The sequence below is a fragment of the Pongo abelii genome, chromosome 4, assembly GCF_028885655.2.
Source record: "Pongo abelii isolate AG06213 chromosome 4, NHGRI_mPonAbe1-v2.0_pri, whole genome shotgun sequence".
NCBI lineage: Eukaryota > Metazoa > Chordata > Mammalia > Primates > Hominidae > Pongo > Pongo abelii.
Genome location: NC_071989.2, coordinates 43,654,673 through 43,669,561, shown reverse-complemented (window position 1 = coordinate 43,669,561; position 14,889 = coordinate 43,654,673). Strand labels below are relative to the sequence as shown.

The 14,889-nt window shown below is 42.9% G+C and overlaps 1 protein-coding gene across 19 annotated transcripts in view; it reads right to left on the bottom strand.

The window, feature by feature from the left end:
• ZNF131 (zinc finger protein 131) overlaps positions 1 to 14,889 on the bottom strand; it is a 53,301-nt gene that overhangs the window by 21,500 nt on the left and 16,912 nt on the right. For 18 of the 19 annotated variants that reach the window (XM_009240681.4, XM_009240686.4, XM_024246785.3 and 15 more), the window contains 1 exon segment: positions 13,783 to 13,927. The exons of the other annotated variant lie outside the window; for it this stretch is intronic. In XM_009240681.4, coding sequence (XP_009238956.3) covers positions 13,783 to 13,927 — 145 coding nt within the window. 19 annotated transcript variants of the gene reach the window in all.

Here is a 14,889-nt window from a genome sequence, read left to right as displayed (position 1 = left end):
TATGTTTCTTATGCAGAAGTTTGCGACTGTTAATGTCAGACTTGACACCTGTTACAACTTGGTCTGCTTGTCTCATAGTGAAGGATCACATAACACAGAGCGTTGTCCCTGACTGTTCCTTGCAGACTGACTGTACTGGAGCTGTGACCCCAATGCAGGGCTATCAGTGGTGCTTCATCATTGCTGACATTTCTGACACTTTTTTTTTTTTTTCTGGAGACGGAGTCTCACTCTGGAGCCTCGCTCTGGATCACTCTGGAGCCTCGCTCTGGAGCCCAGGCTGGAGTGCAGTGGCGCGATCTCAGCTCACTGCAACCTCCACCTCCCTGGTTCAAGTAATTCCCCTGCCTCAGCCTCCCAAGTAGCTGAGATTACAGGCGCACGCCACCACGCCTGGCTAATTTTTTTTTGTTTTTGTACAGGCAGGATTTCACCACGTTGGTCAGACTGGTCTCAAACTCCTGACCTCAGGCAATCTGTCCACCTCAGCCTCCCAAAATGCTGGGATTACAGGTGTGAGCCACCCCGCCCCGCCATGCTGACACTTCTTTAGATTACACTGTTGCTGTTCCAGTTTCATCAGCTGGTTCTGGTCACACTACTGTGGCTCTTGAAACTAATCTTATGTCTTATGTTCACCTTTCTAGACCATCTGCAGTCTGATAATGGTTCAGCTTTATCACATACACAAAAATGACCACAAAAGCAAACCAATAACAGTCAAGGTACTGATGGATGTTTCATGCTACCATCCATAGATACTGAGTACCTTGTTGAGTATGGCAACAGCTTTCTCAAACAATGACTCAAAATGATTTCTGACTCTACTTCCCTCACCTCCTCTTTGTCCAAAAATCTGAGTAAAGCAGTTTGATTACTGAATTTAGCTGTCCCTAGAAAGGGATCATGTCTTCTTGGCTACTTCCTGGATAATGATGAAGACCGAAGGGGAGGGAAGTAATATAAACCCAATCTGAAAAAGTAGGATTCTGTGCCCTGAAATTTTTTTTTTTTTTTGAGATAGAGTTTCGCTCTTGTTGCCCAGGCTAGAACGCAATGGCACGATCTCTGCTAATTCTGCTTTTTTTTTTTTTTTTTTTTTTTTAAGTAGAGATGGGATTTCACCATGTTGGTCAGGGCTAGTCTCGAACTCCTGACCTTAGGTGATGTGATCTGCCCGCCTCAGCCTCCCAAAGTGCCGGGATTACAGGCGTTAACCACCGCGCCTGGCCCGCCCTGAACATTCTTAAACATTTTCTTTTCCCCAACAATAACCCTGGAATAGCCTGGTACCTCTTAAAGGTGACAGCCTGGTCAAAGCCAGGGTTAGGAAATTCGAACTTCATTCTAGTTCGGCCATCTGGATTCTCTTAATGGAGTGACATCTTTTAGGAATACTGACCACTTGATTGAATTCACTGCTTGCCAAGTACACTCACTTATAATAGCCCATGTGAGCCAAAGTGGGAAACATAATGGGTCTCTAAGTTTTAAATGTCCTTGCCCTTCTTGTACCTGACCATACCAGATGAAAGGTCTGGATAAGAGGAGGGGATGACTGGAAAAGAGGTGAAGGAGGAATGACAACCTTGCCATCTAGGGAGAGAAACATCTTATGACTCCAGAAGACATGGGGCAGGGAGGGACAATAATCTTTGTCAAGCTGGGCGTGGTGGCTCACACCTTTAATACCAGCACTTTGGGAGGCTGAGGCAGGAGGATCGCTTGAGTCCAGGAGTTTAAGAACAGCCTGGAGAACATAGTAAGACCCCATCTCTACAAAAAATTATAAAAGATTAGCTGGGCATGGTGGCACATGTCTACAGTCTCAGCTCCTTTGGGAGGCTGAGGTGGGAGGATCATTTGAGCCTAGAAAGTTATAGCTGCAGTGAGCTGTGATTGCACCACTGCACTCCAGCCTGGGTGACACAGTGAGACCCTGTCTCCAAAAACAAAACAAAACAAACCAACTTTGTCTTTCAGAACTGCCCCTAGAACCTTTCAAATTAAGAAAAATGCTCAGTTGCAGGTCTCGCCAACGGCTATAAGCATTTTTAAACTGACTGCTGTGTTTGCCATTCCCTGCCAAGTGGTTTCCCTTAACTTTACCAACATGTCTTCTAAAAACAGCTGGGGATGACTCCTGTGTGTCGCAGGCAAAACACCATGCTCCACTACCGTTCTCACAGCTGACATCAGTCCATGAGGTGGACAGTTACTACTCAAGTCAGCTGGCATTCAGGAGCTTGTGATAAATAGGACAGACTCGGCTGGGCGTGGTGGCTCACACCTGTAATCCCAGCACTTTGGGATGCTGAAGCAGGCAGATCACTTGAGGTCGGGAGTTCGAGACCAGCTTGGCCAACATGGTGAAACCCCGTCTCCACTAAAAACACAAAAGTTAGCTCAACCTAGTGGCACTTGCCTGTAGTCCCAGCTACTGGGGAAGCTGAGGCAGGAGAATCACTTGAACCTGGGAGGTAGAGGTAGTGAGCCAAGATCATGTCACTGCACTCCAGCCTGGGCGACAGAGCGGGACTCCATCTCAATAAATAAATAAATAAATATATATATATATATATATATATATATAAATAAATAAACAGGAAAGAAGTCAACTGACTGTCCTGTCCTCACAGTCTCTCCAAAAACTAGAACTAGACTCAATCATTCTAATTGAACTGGGAAAGGAGACTACATTGGAGGCCATGTCAATCTGTGCCTCTACACTGATGCAGGTCCTACTTTGGAGGCACGAACAATTGCAAACAGTACTTTCCTTTCAGGGTTCCTATGTGCTCCTGGGACTGTGCTTCTTGTGTGGAAGCCAGGTACTCATTCCTTGCCTCACAAAAATATGATGACTTGCAAGGCGCGGTGGCTCATGCCTGTAATCCCAGCACTTTGGGACTCCGAGGCTGGTGTGTCACTTGAGGTCGGGAGTTAGAGACCCGTCTGGCCAACATGGAGAAACCTATCTCTGCTAAAAATACAAAAATTAGCAAGGTGAGGTGCAGGTGCCTGTAATCCCAGCTACTAGGGAGGCTGAGGCAGGAGTATTGCCTGAGCCCGGGAGGCAGAGGTTGCAGTGAACTGAGATTGAGTCACTGCACTCCAGCCTGGGCAAGAGTGAGGCTCCGTCTCAAACAAAACAAAACAAAACAAAACAAAACGATGACTTACACCTAAGAGGTGGTCATAGGAGACCATCAAGTGTTTAAGGAAGATCAAGCAGCCCTCGGGTGACTGTGGAGGTCTCATTTAAGGATACTCTTGGTTAGAAATTCTCAAAGGGATGCTTCCTAGAATAATAACTGACTTATTTATGCACATCCCGTGGGCAGTTTTCCCTAAAAGGAGTAATCCAATTAAAAAAGTGGTACAACATTGTGCATGACTTAAGCTGATATGTTCACTGATATCACTTGGGCTCTGGAAGGCATTTATGTCAGCTTCAAGCCACTGGGGCCAGGTTTATTATGAATGAAAAACTTGCCCTAGTAGACATCCTCCCTATGGGACAATGTGGAGCCTGTATAATTGTAAAACATCTTGCTATACTTAGATTAATGCCCAGGGCTAAGTGGAAAAGTCAATACAGAAACCGAAAAAGAAAGTCACCTGTTTTTCTAGGGATTTGTTCAGCTAGCTGAGTCCAGAATGAACCTTAGTGTGGTGTGTGCATGATTAAGGTCAACATGGCAGGGTGGCCAAATCCTGCTGCTTGAAGTTATGTTGACTTCAATAAATCCTTAAATAAATCCACTATGAGAAAAACTGAATGGATTAGGTCCTGGTCCCTGTGTTTTTTGTTTGTTTTTGGGACAGAGTTTCGCTCTTGTTGCCCAAGCCAGAGTGCAATGGCGCGATCTCAGTTCACTGCAGCCTCAGCAATTCTCCTGCCTCAGCCTCCTGAGTAGCTGGGATTACAGGCATGTGTCACCACGCCTGGCTAATTTTTTTGTATTTTTAGTAGAAATGGGGTTCCACCATGTTAGCCAGGCTGGTCTCGAACTCCTGACCTCAGATGATCCACCCGCCTCGGCCTCCCAAAGTGCTGGGATTACAGGCGTGACCCACCGCACCCAGCCAGGTCCTGGTCCCTATGGTCAGATTTATCAGAGCAGCTAAAGAAGTGCTGTACTTATGGGGAAAATTCAGTAACAGCCAGGATAATATAGAAACAAGGATATGGAACAAGACAACTCTCCATGGATACTCATGTTTCTGCATGTCTTATAAACAAGGACATTGAGAGCCTTTTATTTTGGACTATCTTTTCAAAGTTGTCTGTACAGCAAAGGACTGGAAAACAGAGCCTGTCCTCTTCCAGAGTGGAGAGTAGGTTTATTTATTGTCCAGTACAATAATGTTTCTTCTACAGCAAAGGTTAGGCAGGTTTGCTTGCAGCTCATTACAGAAGATTTGGGTTTCCTAAAGCTCAGAATTCCTCAACTGTGATGCAAACAACTGTGAGCACGGTACACACCTAGGCCACTGTGCCACCCCTGTGGGACTAGGGGGACAGGGAACAAGAAACACTGATACAAACATGGAACTCATGCTGCTTTCTTTGCTCTAAGTAATCAAGCCCTTTTCTGACTCAAGAGTCTCATGTCTCTTGCTGGCATCCATGAAACTGTTAGCTAAAAAGTTACTACCTTGCAAATAGGATAAAATCTCAGACCCCCATAATGCTGCCCACTTCTTGACAATAACCCCATTTTAAAAAACAGGCAAAAGATTTGATCAGGCACCTTGCCAAGGAATACAAACAGATGGCAAAAAAGCACATTAAAAAATATCCAACACCATTAGTCATTAGAGAAATGCAAATTTAAACCACCATATACCCACCAGCCCGGCTAAAATAAAAAAGCCTGACCATATCAAGTATTAACAAGGCTGTGAAAAACTGGAGCATTCACAGGCTGCAGAATGGAATGTAAAATGGCACAACCATTTTTGAAAAAGAGTCTGGCAGTATCTTAAAACATTAAACATATATTTACCATACTCGCCAGCTATTCTACTAAGAGGTATCTACCAAGAAAAATGAAAGCATATGTCCAAAAACTTGTTACACAAACGTTCATAACCACTTTATTTGTAATAGCCAAAAATTGGAAACAACCTAAACGTCCATCAACAGGTGAATCAACAAATGGTGATATATCCATACAATGGAATACTTAGCAGGAAATAGGAATGAACTACTCATACACACACTAATATATATGAATTTCTTTCTTTTTTGATCCACCCGCCTCGGCCGCCCAAAGTGCCGAGGTTATAGGCGTGAGCCACCGTGCCCAGCCTTTTTTTTTCCTCCCTCTGTCTCCCAGGTTGGAGTGCAATGGCACGATCTCGGCTCACTGCAGCCTCTGCCTCCCAGGTTCAAGCGATTCTCCCTCCCTCAGCCTCCCGAGTAGCTGGGATTATAGGCATCCACCATTATGCCCAGATAATTTTTGTAGAGACGGGGTTTCACCATGTTGGCCAGGCTGGTCTTGAACTCCTGACCTCAGGTGATTTGCTTGCCTTGGCCTGCCAAAGTGCTGGGATCACAGGCACGAGCCACTGTGCCCGGCATGAATTTCAAAATAATTATGGCAAGTGAAAGAAATTAGACAAGCACTACCATACTATTACATGCACATAAAATTGTAGGGATGAAGATAGGAATAGGGAGAGAGGAATGGACTACAAAATTGCACAAGGAAACTGGAGAGTGATGGATGTGTTTATCACTGTGACAATGGCTTCACAAGAATGTACACGCATGTTAAAAGTCATCAAACTGTGTACTTTAATATGTGCAGCTTATATTACACCTTATTAAAGTTTTAAAAATATTAATACTACAATAACATACCACTATATACCCAATTAGAATGACTAAAGCAGGAGTCAGCAAACTCTGGCCTAACAGTAGTAGCATGTTTTACGTCAAAGTTTTATTAAAACATAGCTACACCCATTCATTTACATACTGTCTATAGCTGCCTTGCCACAACAGTAGATCTGAGTAATTGCAACAGAGACTATATGGCATTTAAGTATAAATATTTATGTCCCTTTAATAAAATGTTTGTCATCTCCTGACCTAAAGTTTAAAAAACCCTTGACAATATCAAGTGCTGGTGAAGACAAGGCGTAAGTGTTGTGTTGCACACAAATATGTAAATGGATAAAACCAATTTTTATTTTGAGACAGGGTCTCGTTCTGTTGCACAGGCTGGAGTGCAGCGGCACGATCACTGCTCACTGCAGCCTCAACCTCCTGGGCTCAAGCAATCCTCCTACCTCAGCTCCCCAAGGAGCTGGGACTACAGGCATGTGCCACCACACCTAGCTAGTTACATTTTTTTTTTTTTTTTTTGTAGAGATAGGGTCTCACCATGTTGCCCAGGCTGATCTTGAACTCCTGGGATCAAGGTATGCTCCTGCCTTAGCCTCCCAAAGTGCTAGGATTACAGGCATGTGCCACCATACCCAGCATATAAAACTACTTTTTTCTTTTTTTGAGGAAAAAAAAAGCGTTCTTGTCGCACAGGCTGGAGTACAATGGCACGATCTTGGCTCACTGCAACCTCTGCCTCCCAAGTTCAAGCGATTCTCCTGCCTCAGCCTCCCAAGTAGCTGGAATTACAGGTGCCCACCACCACACTCAGATTTTTTTTGTATTTTTAGTAGAGACGGGTTTCACCATGTTGCCAGGCTGGTCTCAAACTCCTGACCTCAGGTGATCCACCTGCCTCGGCATCCCAAAGTGCTGGGATTACAAGCATAAACCACCACACCCGGCCATAAAACCAAAAAACTTCCAAACTTTTTTTTTTTTAAACTTCCAAACTGTTTTCCAAAGTTAAACGTACACATACCAAACAACTAAGCTCTACTCCACTTGTAGATGTTTACTAAGAGAAATGAAAGCATATATCCACTCAGATTTGTATACAGCAGCATTATTTTAATAGATAAAAACTTAAAAAAAAACACGCAAAAGTCATCAGATAAACAAACTGTAGCATACCCACACTGTGGAATACTACTCAGCAATGAAAAGGAACAAAATAACACCCACAACCACCTGGACAAATCTCTAAAACACAATGCTAAGGTAAATAAAGTCAAACCTGAACTTTGTATAGTACACTATAGAAAAACTAGTGATAAAAATCATATCAATGATTGCCTGGGGCTAGAGATCAGGATCAACTGCAAAGAATCATGAGACAAGCTTCTAGAATGATAAAAGTATTCCCCTGATCTTGACTGTGGTGGTGTCTGTATCACTGTATATATACATATACACATATATATATATTTTGAGATGGAGTCTCTTTCTGTCATCCACGCTGGAATGCAATGGCGTGATCTCGGCTCACTGCAACCTCTACCACCAGGGTTCAAGCAATTCTCCTGTCTCAGCCTCCTGAGTAGCTGGGACTACAGGCGCACCCCACCATGTCCGGCTAATTTTTGTATTTTTAGTAGAGTCAGGGTTTCACCATATTGGTCAGGCTGGTCTCGAACTCCTGACCTCAGGTGATTGCCTGCCTCGGCCTCCCAAAGTGCTAGGATTATAGGCATGAACCACCGTGCCTGACTCATACACAGTTTTTGTTGTTGTTGTTGTTGTTGAGACGGAGTCTCGCTCTGCCGCCCAGGCTGGAGTGCAGTGACGCAATCTCGGCTCACTGCAAGCTCCGCCTCCCAGTTCACGCCATTCTCCTGCCTCAGCCTCCAGAGTAGCTGGGACTACAGGTGCCCACCACCACACCCAGCTAATTTTGTTTTGTATTTTTAGTAGAGACAGGGTTTCACCGTGTTAGCCAGGATGGTCTCAATCTCCTGACCTCATCATCCGCCCGCCTTGGCCTCCCAAAGTGCTGGGATTACAGGCGTGAGCCACCGCGCCCGGCCATACACAGTTTTAAGTTAACAATAATGTAATGTCAGCAAAGCAAAATGAGGTCCTAATTTCTTTTTCGGTGTCGTTCAAAAAGTTTACACTACATTCCAAAAATAATTCCATACTGCATATGTGAGAAGAGCACCTCATGCACCTTCTGTATTTGCAAAATATACAGTTGCCTTAAGTAGTCCAGCTAAATTAATTTTTATTCCTAAATTGTTTAGCCTGTTAAATCATATGTCTTCCTAAGGTCCCATAAAGCCCTTGGTTATTGCTTTTGTGGTCATTCCTTTGATGACAAATATTTGCTCCATTAATATGAAATTAATACCCCACTTTGGAATGCTCCAATACCAATTCTACCATAACTTTCCGCTTAAGGATCAACTCACGGTATAATCAGTTGGAAGACATTTTAAATGACAAACTCAACTTGTCTGGTATCAGTAACGCAAATAACTACTAGAATTTATTAACAGTTGAAACTAACTGTTAACTCTTGCCTGGCCACTCACTTTTAAAAGGAATTCCTATTTGAAATACATTAAAATGAGGAAAAAAATTGTGCATCTTATGTTGAAAAAGTACGGTTTCTTTTTGTTCTTTTCAAGTACAAGTGTTGAGGTAAATTGTAAACTACTTCTTTTTTTTTTGTTTTGAGATGGAGTCTCACTCTGTCACCGAGGCTGGAGTGCAGTGGTGCGATCTTGGCTTACCACAACCTCCACCTCCTGGATTCAAGCGATTCTCCTGCCTCAGCCTCGTGAAAACTGGGATTACAGGGGCGTGCCACCATGTCCGGCCAATTTTTTGTATTTTTTGTAAAGACAATGTTTCACCATTTTGGCCAGGCTGGTCTCAAACTCCTGACCTCAAGTGATCCACCTGCCTCGGCCTCCCAAAGTGCTGGAATTACAAGCATAAGCCACTGCACCCGGTCGTAAACTACTTCTTAGCCAGTTTTCTTATGCTTGTCCTAACTATAGGTATGACCTCTGAACTCAGATCCCTATCCCAAACAGGAATAATTAAAGAACAATAAAAAGTGCTGCTACCAGGCTTTTGTTTTGCAGAGTGGGATAAGCCAACCTGTATTCACAACTGAACAGCAAGGAAAGAGATTTTAGAGGCTTATGAGGGAATGGACATAAACCTGGCAACTGAGTCTAAGAGGCATAATTTCGAGGTAGTTTTTCAAACCCATCCACAAATGCCTCCTGAAGATGAAAAAAGCCACATAATCCCTGCCTCAGAGAGGTTGGAGACTATTAGAAAAATGTGGGAACACTAATATGATTATTGTTGTAATGGAAAATGTAAAACATAAAAATACAGAATAGAAGTACCTAAGTCAACCTGCTTGGCTCAGTAAGGAAAAGCTTCAGAGAACAGGTTGTTGGCTCTCACCTGAGACCAGAAAGATGAGTAAAATTTTGCCATCAACAAGCAGACAGATGGCATTCCAAGAAATGAAAAGAACATATGCATAATCATGTTATTATGTGGCAGATATTGTTTTAAGAGCTTTACATGTACCACTTCCTTAAAAGAGAAATCTAAGACAGGATAAAATATTTGGAGATTTGATCTGACTCACAGCTCACTTTTCAAATAGTGTTAACCACAAGACATTTGTCAAAAAACAATCAATGGCAACTGTTTATCATTGCAACTACTGTGGTGGCATTACAAGTTTGGGCTATCAAGAAGCTGAACAAAAACTGAAAGGAAAAACTGGAGAACGAGATGTTCATAGGGGGCTTTAAAAAGCTCTGAAAGACTGGACGTGATGGCTCATGCCTGCCATCCCAGTACTTTGGGAGGTCGAGGCGGGTGGATCACCTGAGGTCAAGAGTTCAAGACCAGCTTAGCCAACATGGTGAAACTCCGACTCTACTAAAAATAAAAAAAATTAGCTGGGCGTTGTGGTGAGCGCCTGTAACCCCAGCTACTCAGGAGGCTGAGGCAGAAGAATCACTTGAACCTGGGAGGTGGACGCTGCGGTGAGCCGAGATTGTGCCAACGCAAAACTGTCTCAAAAAAAAAAAAAGGCCGGGCGCAGTGACTCACGCCTGTAATCCCAGCACTTTGGGAGGCCGAGACGAGTGGATCACGAGGTCAGGAGATCGAGACCATCCTGGCTAACATGGTGAAACCCCGTCCCTACTAAAAATCCAAAATATTAGCTGGGCGTGGTGGTGAGCGCCTGAAGTCCCAGCTACTCGGGAGGTTGAGGCAGGAGAATAGTGTGAACCCGGGAGGCGGAGCTTGCAGTGAGCCGAGATCACACCACTGCATTCCAGCCTTGGGGACAGAGCGAGACTCCATCTCAAAAAAAAAATAAAAATAAAAATAAAACAAACCTCTGACATATTCCAGAGAACCTAGAAGGCCATGCACATGCACAGAGCTGTATACATGTCCAGGAAAGACCTCAGCAACTCTCATCTCTATCTGACCTTGAGGTTCTGTTAACACAGGAAGTAAAGGCTAAAGCAGTTGTAAACTGCTTGTTGGGACACTGATGGTGTGCCCTATAAAGAGCTCCCCAACAAAAATGTGGAGACTTGCTGGTTTAAGACATTTAAGAAAATTTCTGTCCAATGATCAGTTTGTTCAGTAAACTACCTATGCAGAGACTTCAATGGCCATACACACAAAATATAGACTGTACAGAATTACAGGAAAGGAATTACAGAAGTCCAGGAAAGTCGCTAAACCAGTAACAACAATAAGAAATGATGTCTGGCTCATCTAAACTAGTTCCAGTGGGATAGGAAATTAAGAAACTTCAAATACAGTGTGTAGTCAATTTTTTTTTTTTCTTTTTTTTTGAGACGGAGTCAGTCTCTGTTGCCCAGGCTGGAGTATACTGGTGAGATCTCGGCTCACTGCAACCACCGCCTCCTGGGTTCCAGCAATTCTCTGTCTCAGCCTCCCGAGTAGCTGGGATTACAGGCGCCCGCCACCACGCCTGGCTAATTTTTTTGTATTTTTAGTAGAGACGGGGTTTCACCATCTTGGCCAGGCTGGTCTTGAACTCCTGACCTCATGATCCACCCGCCTCGGCCTTCCAAAGTGCTGGATTACTTACAGGTGTGAGCCACCGTGCCCAGGCCAAAAATCTAATTTTTAACAAAAAAAATGATGAGACATACAAAGAAACAGTAAAATACGGCTCATGCATGGAGAAAAAAGTCAACAGAAACCATCCCTGTAGAAGCTTGAACACTGCATTATTATAAACAGCCAACATATAATACTACTGTCTTCCTGTTTTCAAAGGGAACTCTTCAGAACATATTACATGCCTATCTGGTTCAAGAAACAATTCAACATGTTACTGTATTTATATTGAAAAGCACTGATGGTTTTAGGTACTATTGGGATCCCAGTTTTGTTTTTTTTTTTTTGAGACAGGGTCTCACTCTCACCCAGGCTGGAGTGCAGTGGTGCAATCTTGGCTCACTGCAATCTCTGAGTCTCCCACGCTCAAGCGATCCTACCACCTCAGTCGCCTGAGTAGTACCTGGGACTACAGTTGCACGCCACAGTGCCAGCTAATTTTTGCTTTTTTCATACAGTTGGCGTTTCGCCATGGTGCCCAGGCTGGTCTCAAACTCCTGAGGTCCAAGTAATCCGCCCACCTTGGCCTCCCAAAGTGCTGGGATTACAGGCATGAGCCACTGCGCCAGGCTTGGGATCCCAGTCTTGAACCTTCTCCAAAGCGACATACCACTCACTATCATGAGCAGCAAAAGGGCCACAGAGAACATTCTTTCGGAATGCTCTCGTTCAAGATTTAACCACAAATCTGACATCGCTCCATCCATATATATTTCCTTTAATCTTTTTGAGAAGAGATGGCCTGATCAGGTTTACATCCTCAGAACGCATCTCTATTTTGACATCCATGCTCAGGTCTCTCTGCAAGAGTACTGATCTGGTTTTAATTAGCATGTATCCATCTATCTACTCACAAATGTTTCCTGTACACCTGCTATATGCCAGGTGTACAGGATCAAAGAATATATATACATATCAAGCTCTTGTCAGAAAGGTTTAATCTTGAACTGTCAAACTAAGAGATGGTATTTATGGACAAGTACAGTTCAGTATTCTTAGAGTTATCTAAATTTTTATCTCTTAAAAAAAACGTTTATTCGGCCAGGCACGGTGGCTCACACCTGTAATCCCAGCACTTTGGGAGGCTGAGACAGGCGGATCACTTAAGGTTGGGAGTTTGAGACCAGCCTGGGCAACATGGCGAAATTCCCACCTCTACTAAAAATACGAAAATTTGCTGGGCATGGTGGCGTGCACCTGTAATCCCAGCTACTCAGGAGGCTGAGGCAGGGAGAATTACTTGAACCCAGGAGATGGAGGTTGCAGTGAGCCGAGATTCTGCCACTGCACTCCAGTCTGGGAGACAGAGCAAGACTCCATCTCAAAAAAATAAAATAAAATAAAATTCCAGTACAGTCCTCAGAGAAATAAATTTTATCTTTTAACTAAACCACAACAGTGAGTTAAGATTAAACCACTGTGCTGCTATGTGAAACTGATTTTACCAAACTGTTTTGGCATCACGCCAATGATCTGTATTGAGAAACATAAAAAACAGTACCAGGAGGTAATAGTTCATACTTAGAGTACTCAGAGTCATTTAGCCAGACACCAAGCTAAATGCTTTGCATGCATTAATTTATTCAACCCTCACAACTAATCAAATCCCATGTAGAAAGTACCGTTATTACTCTCATTTGACAGACGAGGACACAGCTGACAGGAGCGTTAAGTAACTTAATTAAGGCCACACAGTGGTAGAAGCAGGATGTTAACCCAGGGAAACTGACTCCAGAGCTCTTGTTCTTAGTAACTATGTTACACTGCCATTATTCATCAAGTAAGGATGTTGAGGTCTTTCTTCATTATATCCTTTCATGTTTTCTCTTTTTTAAAAAAACAGGGTCTCACTTTGTTCCCCTAGCTGGTATGCAGTCAGTGGCGTGATCACAGCTCGCTGCAGCCACAACCTTGCCAGGCTCAGGTGATCCTCCCACCTCAGCTCCTGAGTAACTGGGACCACAGGCATGCACTACCACGCCCAGCTAATTTTTGAATTTTTTGTAGAGACAGGGTTTGACCATGTTGCCCAGGCTGGTTGTGAACTCCTGGGCACAAGATATCCATCCACCTCAGCCTTCCAAAGTGCTGGGATTACAGGCGTAAGCCACTGGGTCTGGCCTAATGTTTTCTTAATACTTCTCAGGAGAAATTTTAATACTAGGAATGGCTCCTCAGCAATTGATTTGTTCTCATCTTCTAACAAGGAATAATGTAACTGAATACTCTTTTTCTTTGAACTACGTGCACTTAGAGCTAGATTAAGCACATCTACTATAGACTTATGGTATGCATTTTTGGCTATCATACTTCTAACTTGAAACGATTATCTCCTTATTCCACCAATTTATTTATTTCCACCTATTTCCTTATTTTTAAAGAGTATTATGTTAATCTTTGTAAGCCAATCCCTTTGTAGGATAAGGCTTGGTATAAACAATAACTTGAATCCAACAAAACAGTTTATAAGGATCCAGATCCTTAAAAAGCTGTCTAGACTTATTTTATTACATACCAAAGATGCTACTTTAATATAAACAGTTTTAACACATGATCAGAAAATCAAAGTGAAAGAAAAATCAGTATCCAGAAAAATTTTTTATAGATCCTTAAATATTCTTAATTCTTCTGAAGAACTCTGTTCTTCATGGCATGACACATACTATAAGTTCTTCACTAACAGAATGAACATGACTGAATATGACTATCTGAACCCCATTAAAGAAATTAAGTACCTGACTTCAAGGGCTTTGATAGCTTCTAGCATTTGTAGAAACTCTGCTGCTTTCCATACATCATTGGCTTCTTCTTCTCCTTGTATCATTAATTTTGCTGTATATGTGAACTCAATTAAATGGCGAAAGGCCATTTTACTAACACCTGTAAAGAAGATGTACATTAGAGCATGTAATCATATTGACTCAAATCTTACAATGTTTAGTAAAGAAAGAAAAGCCCAGGGCTTGGAGCTTGATGAGTATTTATTTTTGACAACTATTTTCTGGAAAAATTCTCATTAGCAATACCGTAATATTATAGCCAAATTTCAGCACTACCTAGCTGGAAAATCTTAAACTACTTTAAGATTTTTCCGGAAGATTTCCTGAGGCTCTTGGAGAACAGTAAGATTCTATCACTCAAATATATGAATTGGCTATTACATGTCAAACATGCTACATTTCTTGCCAGGGAGATTAGAGCTGTGCCAATTCAGCTCCAAAATCTTCAATAGCTTTTCACAACTTAGCAAACAAAATTTAGTACCTCTCTGACTTTATTTCAAGGCCCTTCACATTATTTTCCTATTTAGCTTTCCAAATTTTTAAACATCTCACACACACACTATACACTATTTCTCAAATAAACCCTGCACTTTCTAATACCTGACTTGCCTTTATTTATTTTGAGACGGAGTTTCACTCCTGTTGCCCAGGCTGGAGTGCAATAGAATGATCTTGGCTCACAACCTCTGCCTCCCAGATTCAAGAGATTCTCCTGCCTCAACCTCCCGAGCTGCTGGGATTATAGGCATGTACCACCATGCCTGGCTAATTTTGAATTTTTAGTAGAGACGGGGTTTCTCCATGTTGGTCAGGCTGGTCTCAAACTCCCGACCTCAGGTGATCTGCCCGCTCAGCCTCCCAAAGTGCTGGGATTACAGGCGTGAGCCACCGCACCCAGCCTGACTTGCCTTTATTAACAACCTCCTAGTTGGATGCTTAATCGTTTTATCTCTGGTTATACTCATCCTACCACCCACCCCTCAAAGGTCCAACTCTAATGTCACATGTTCAATGAAACCTTTTAACATTTATTGTAATAAGAACATGAGATCTACCCAC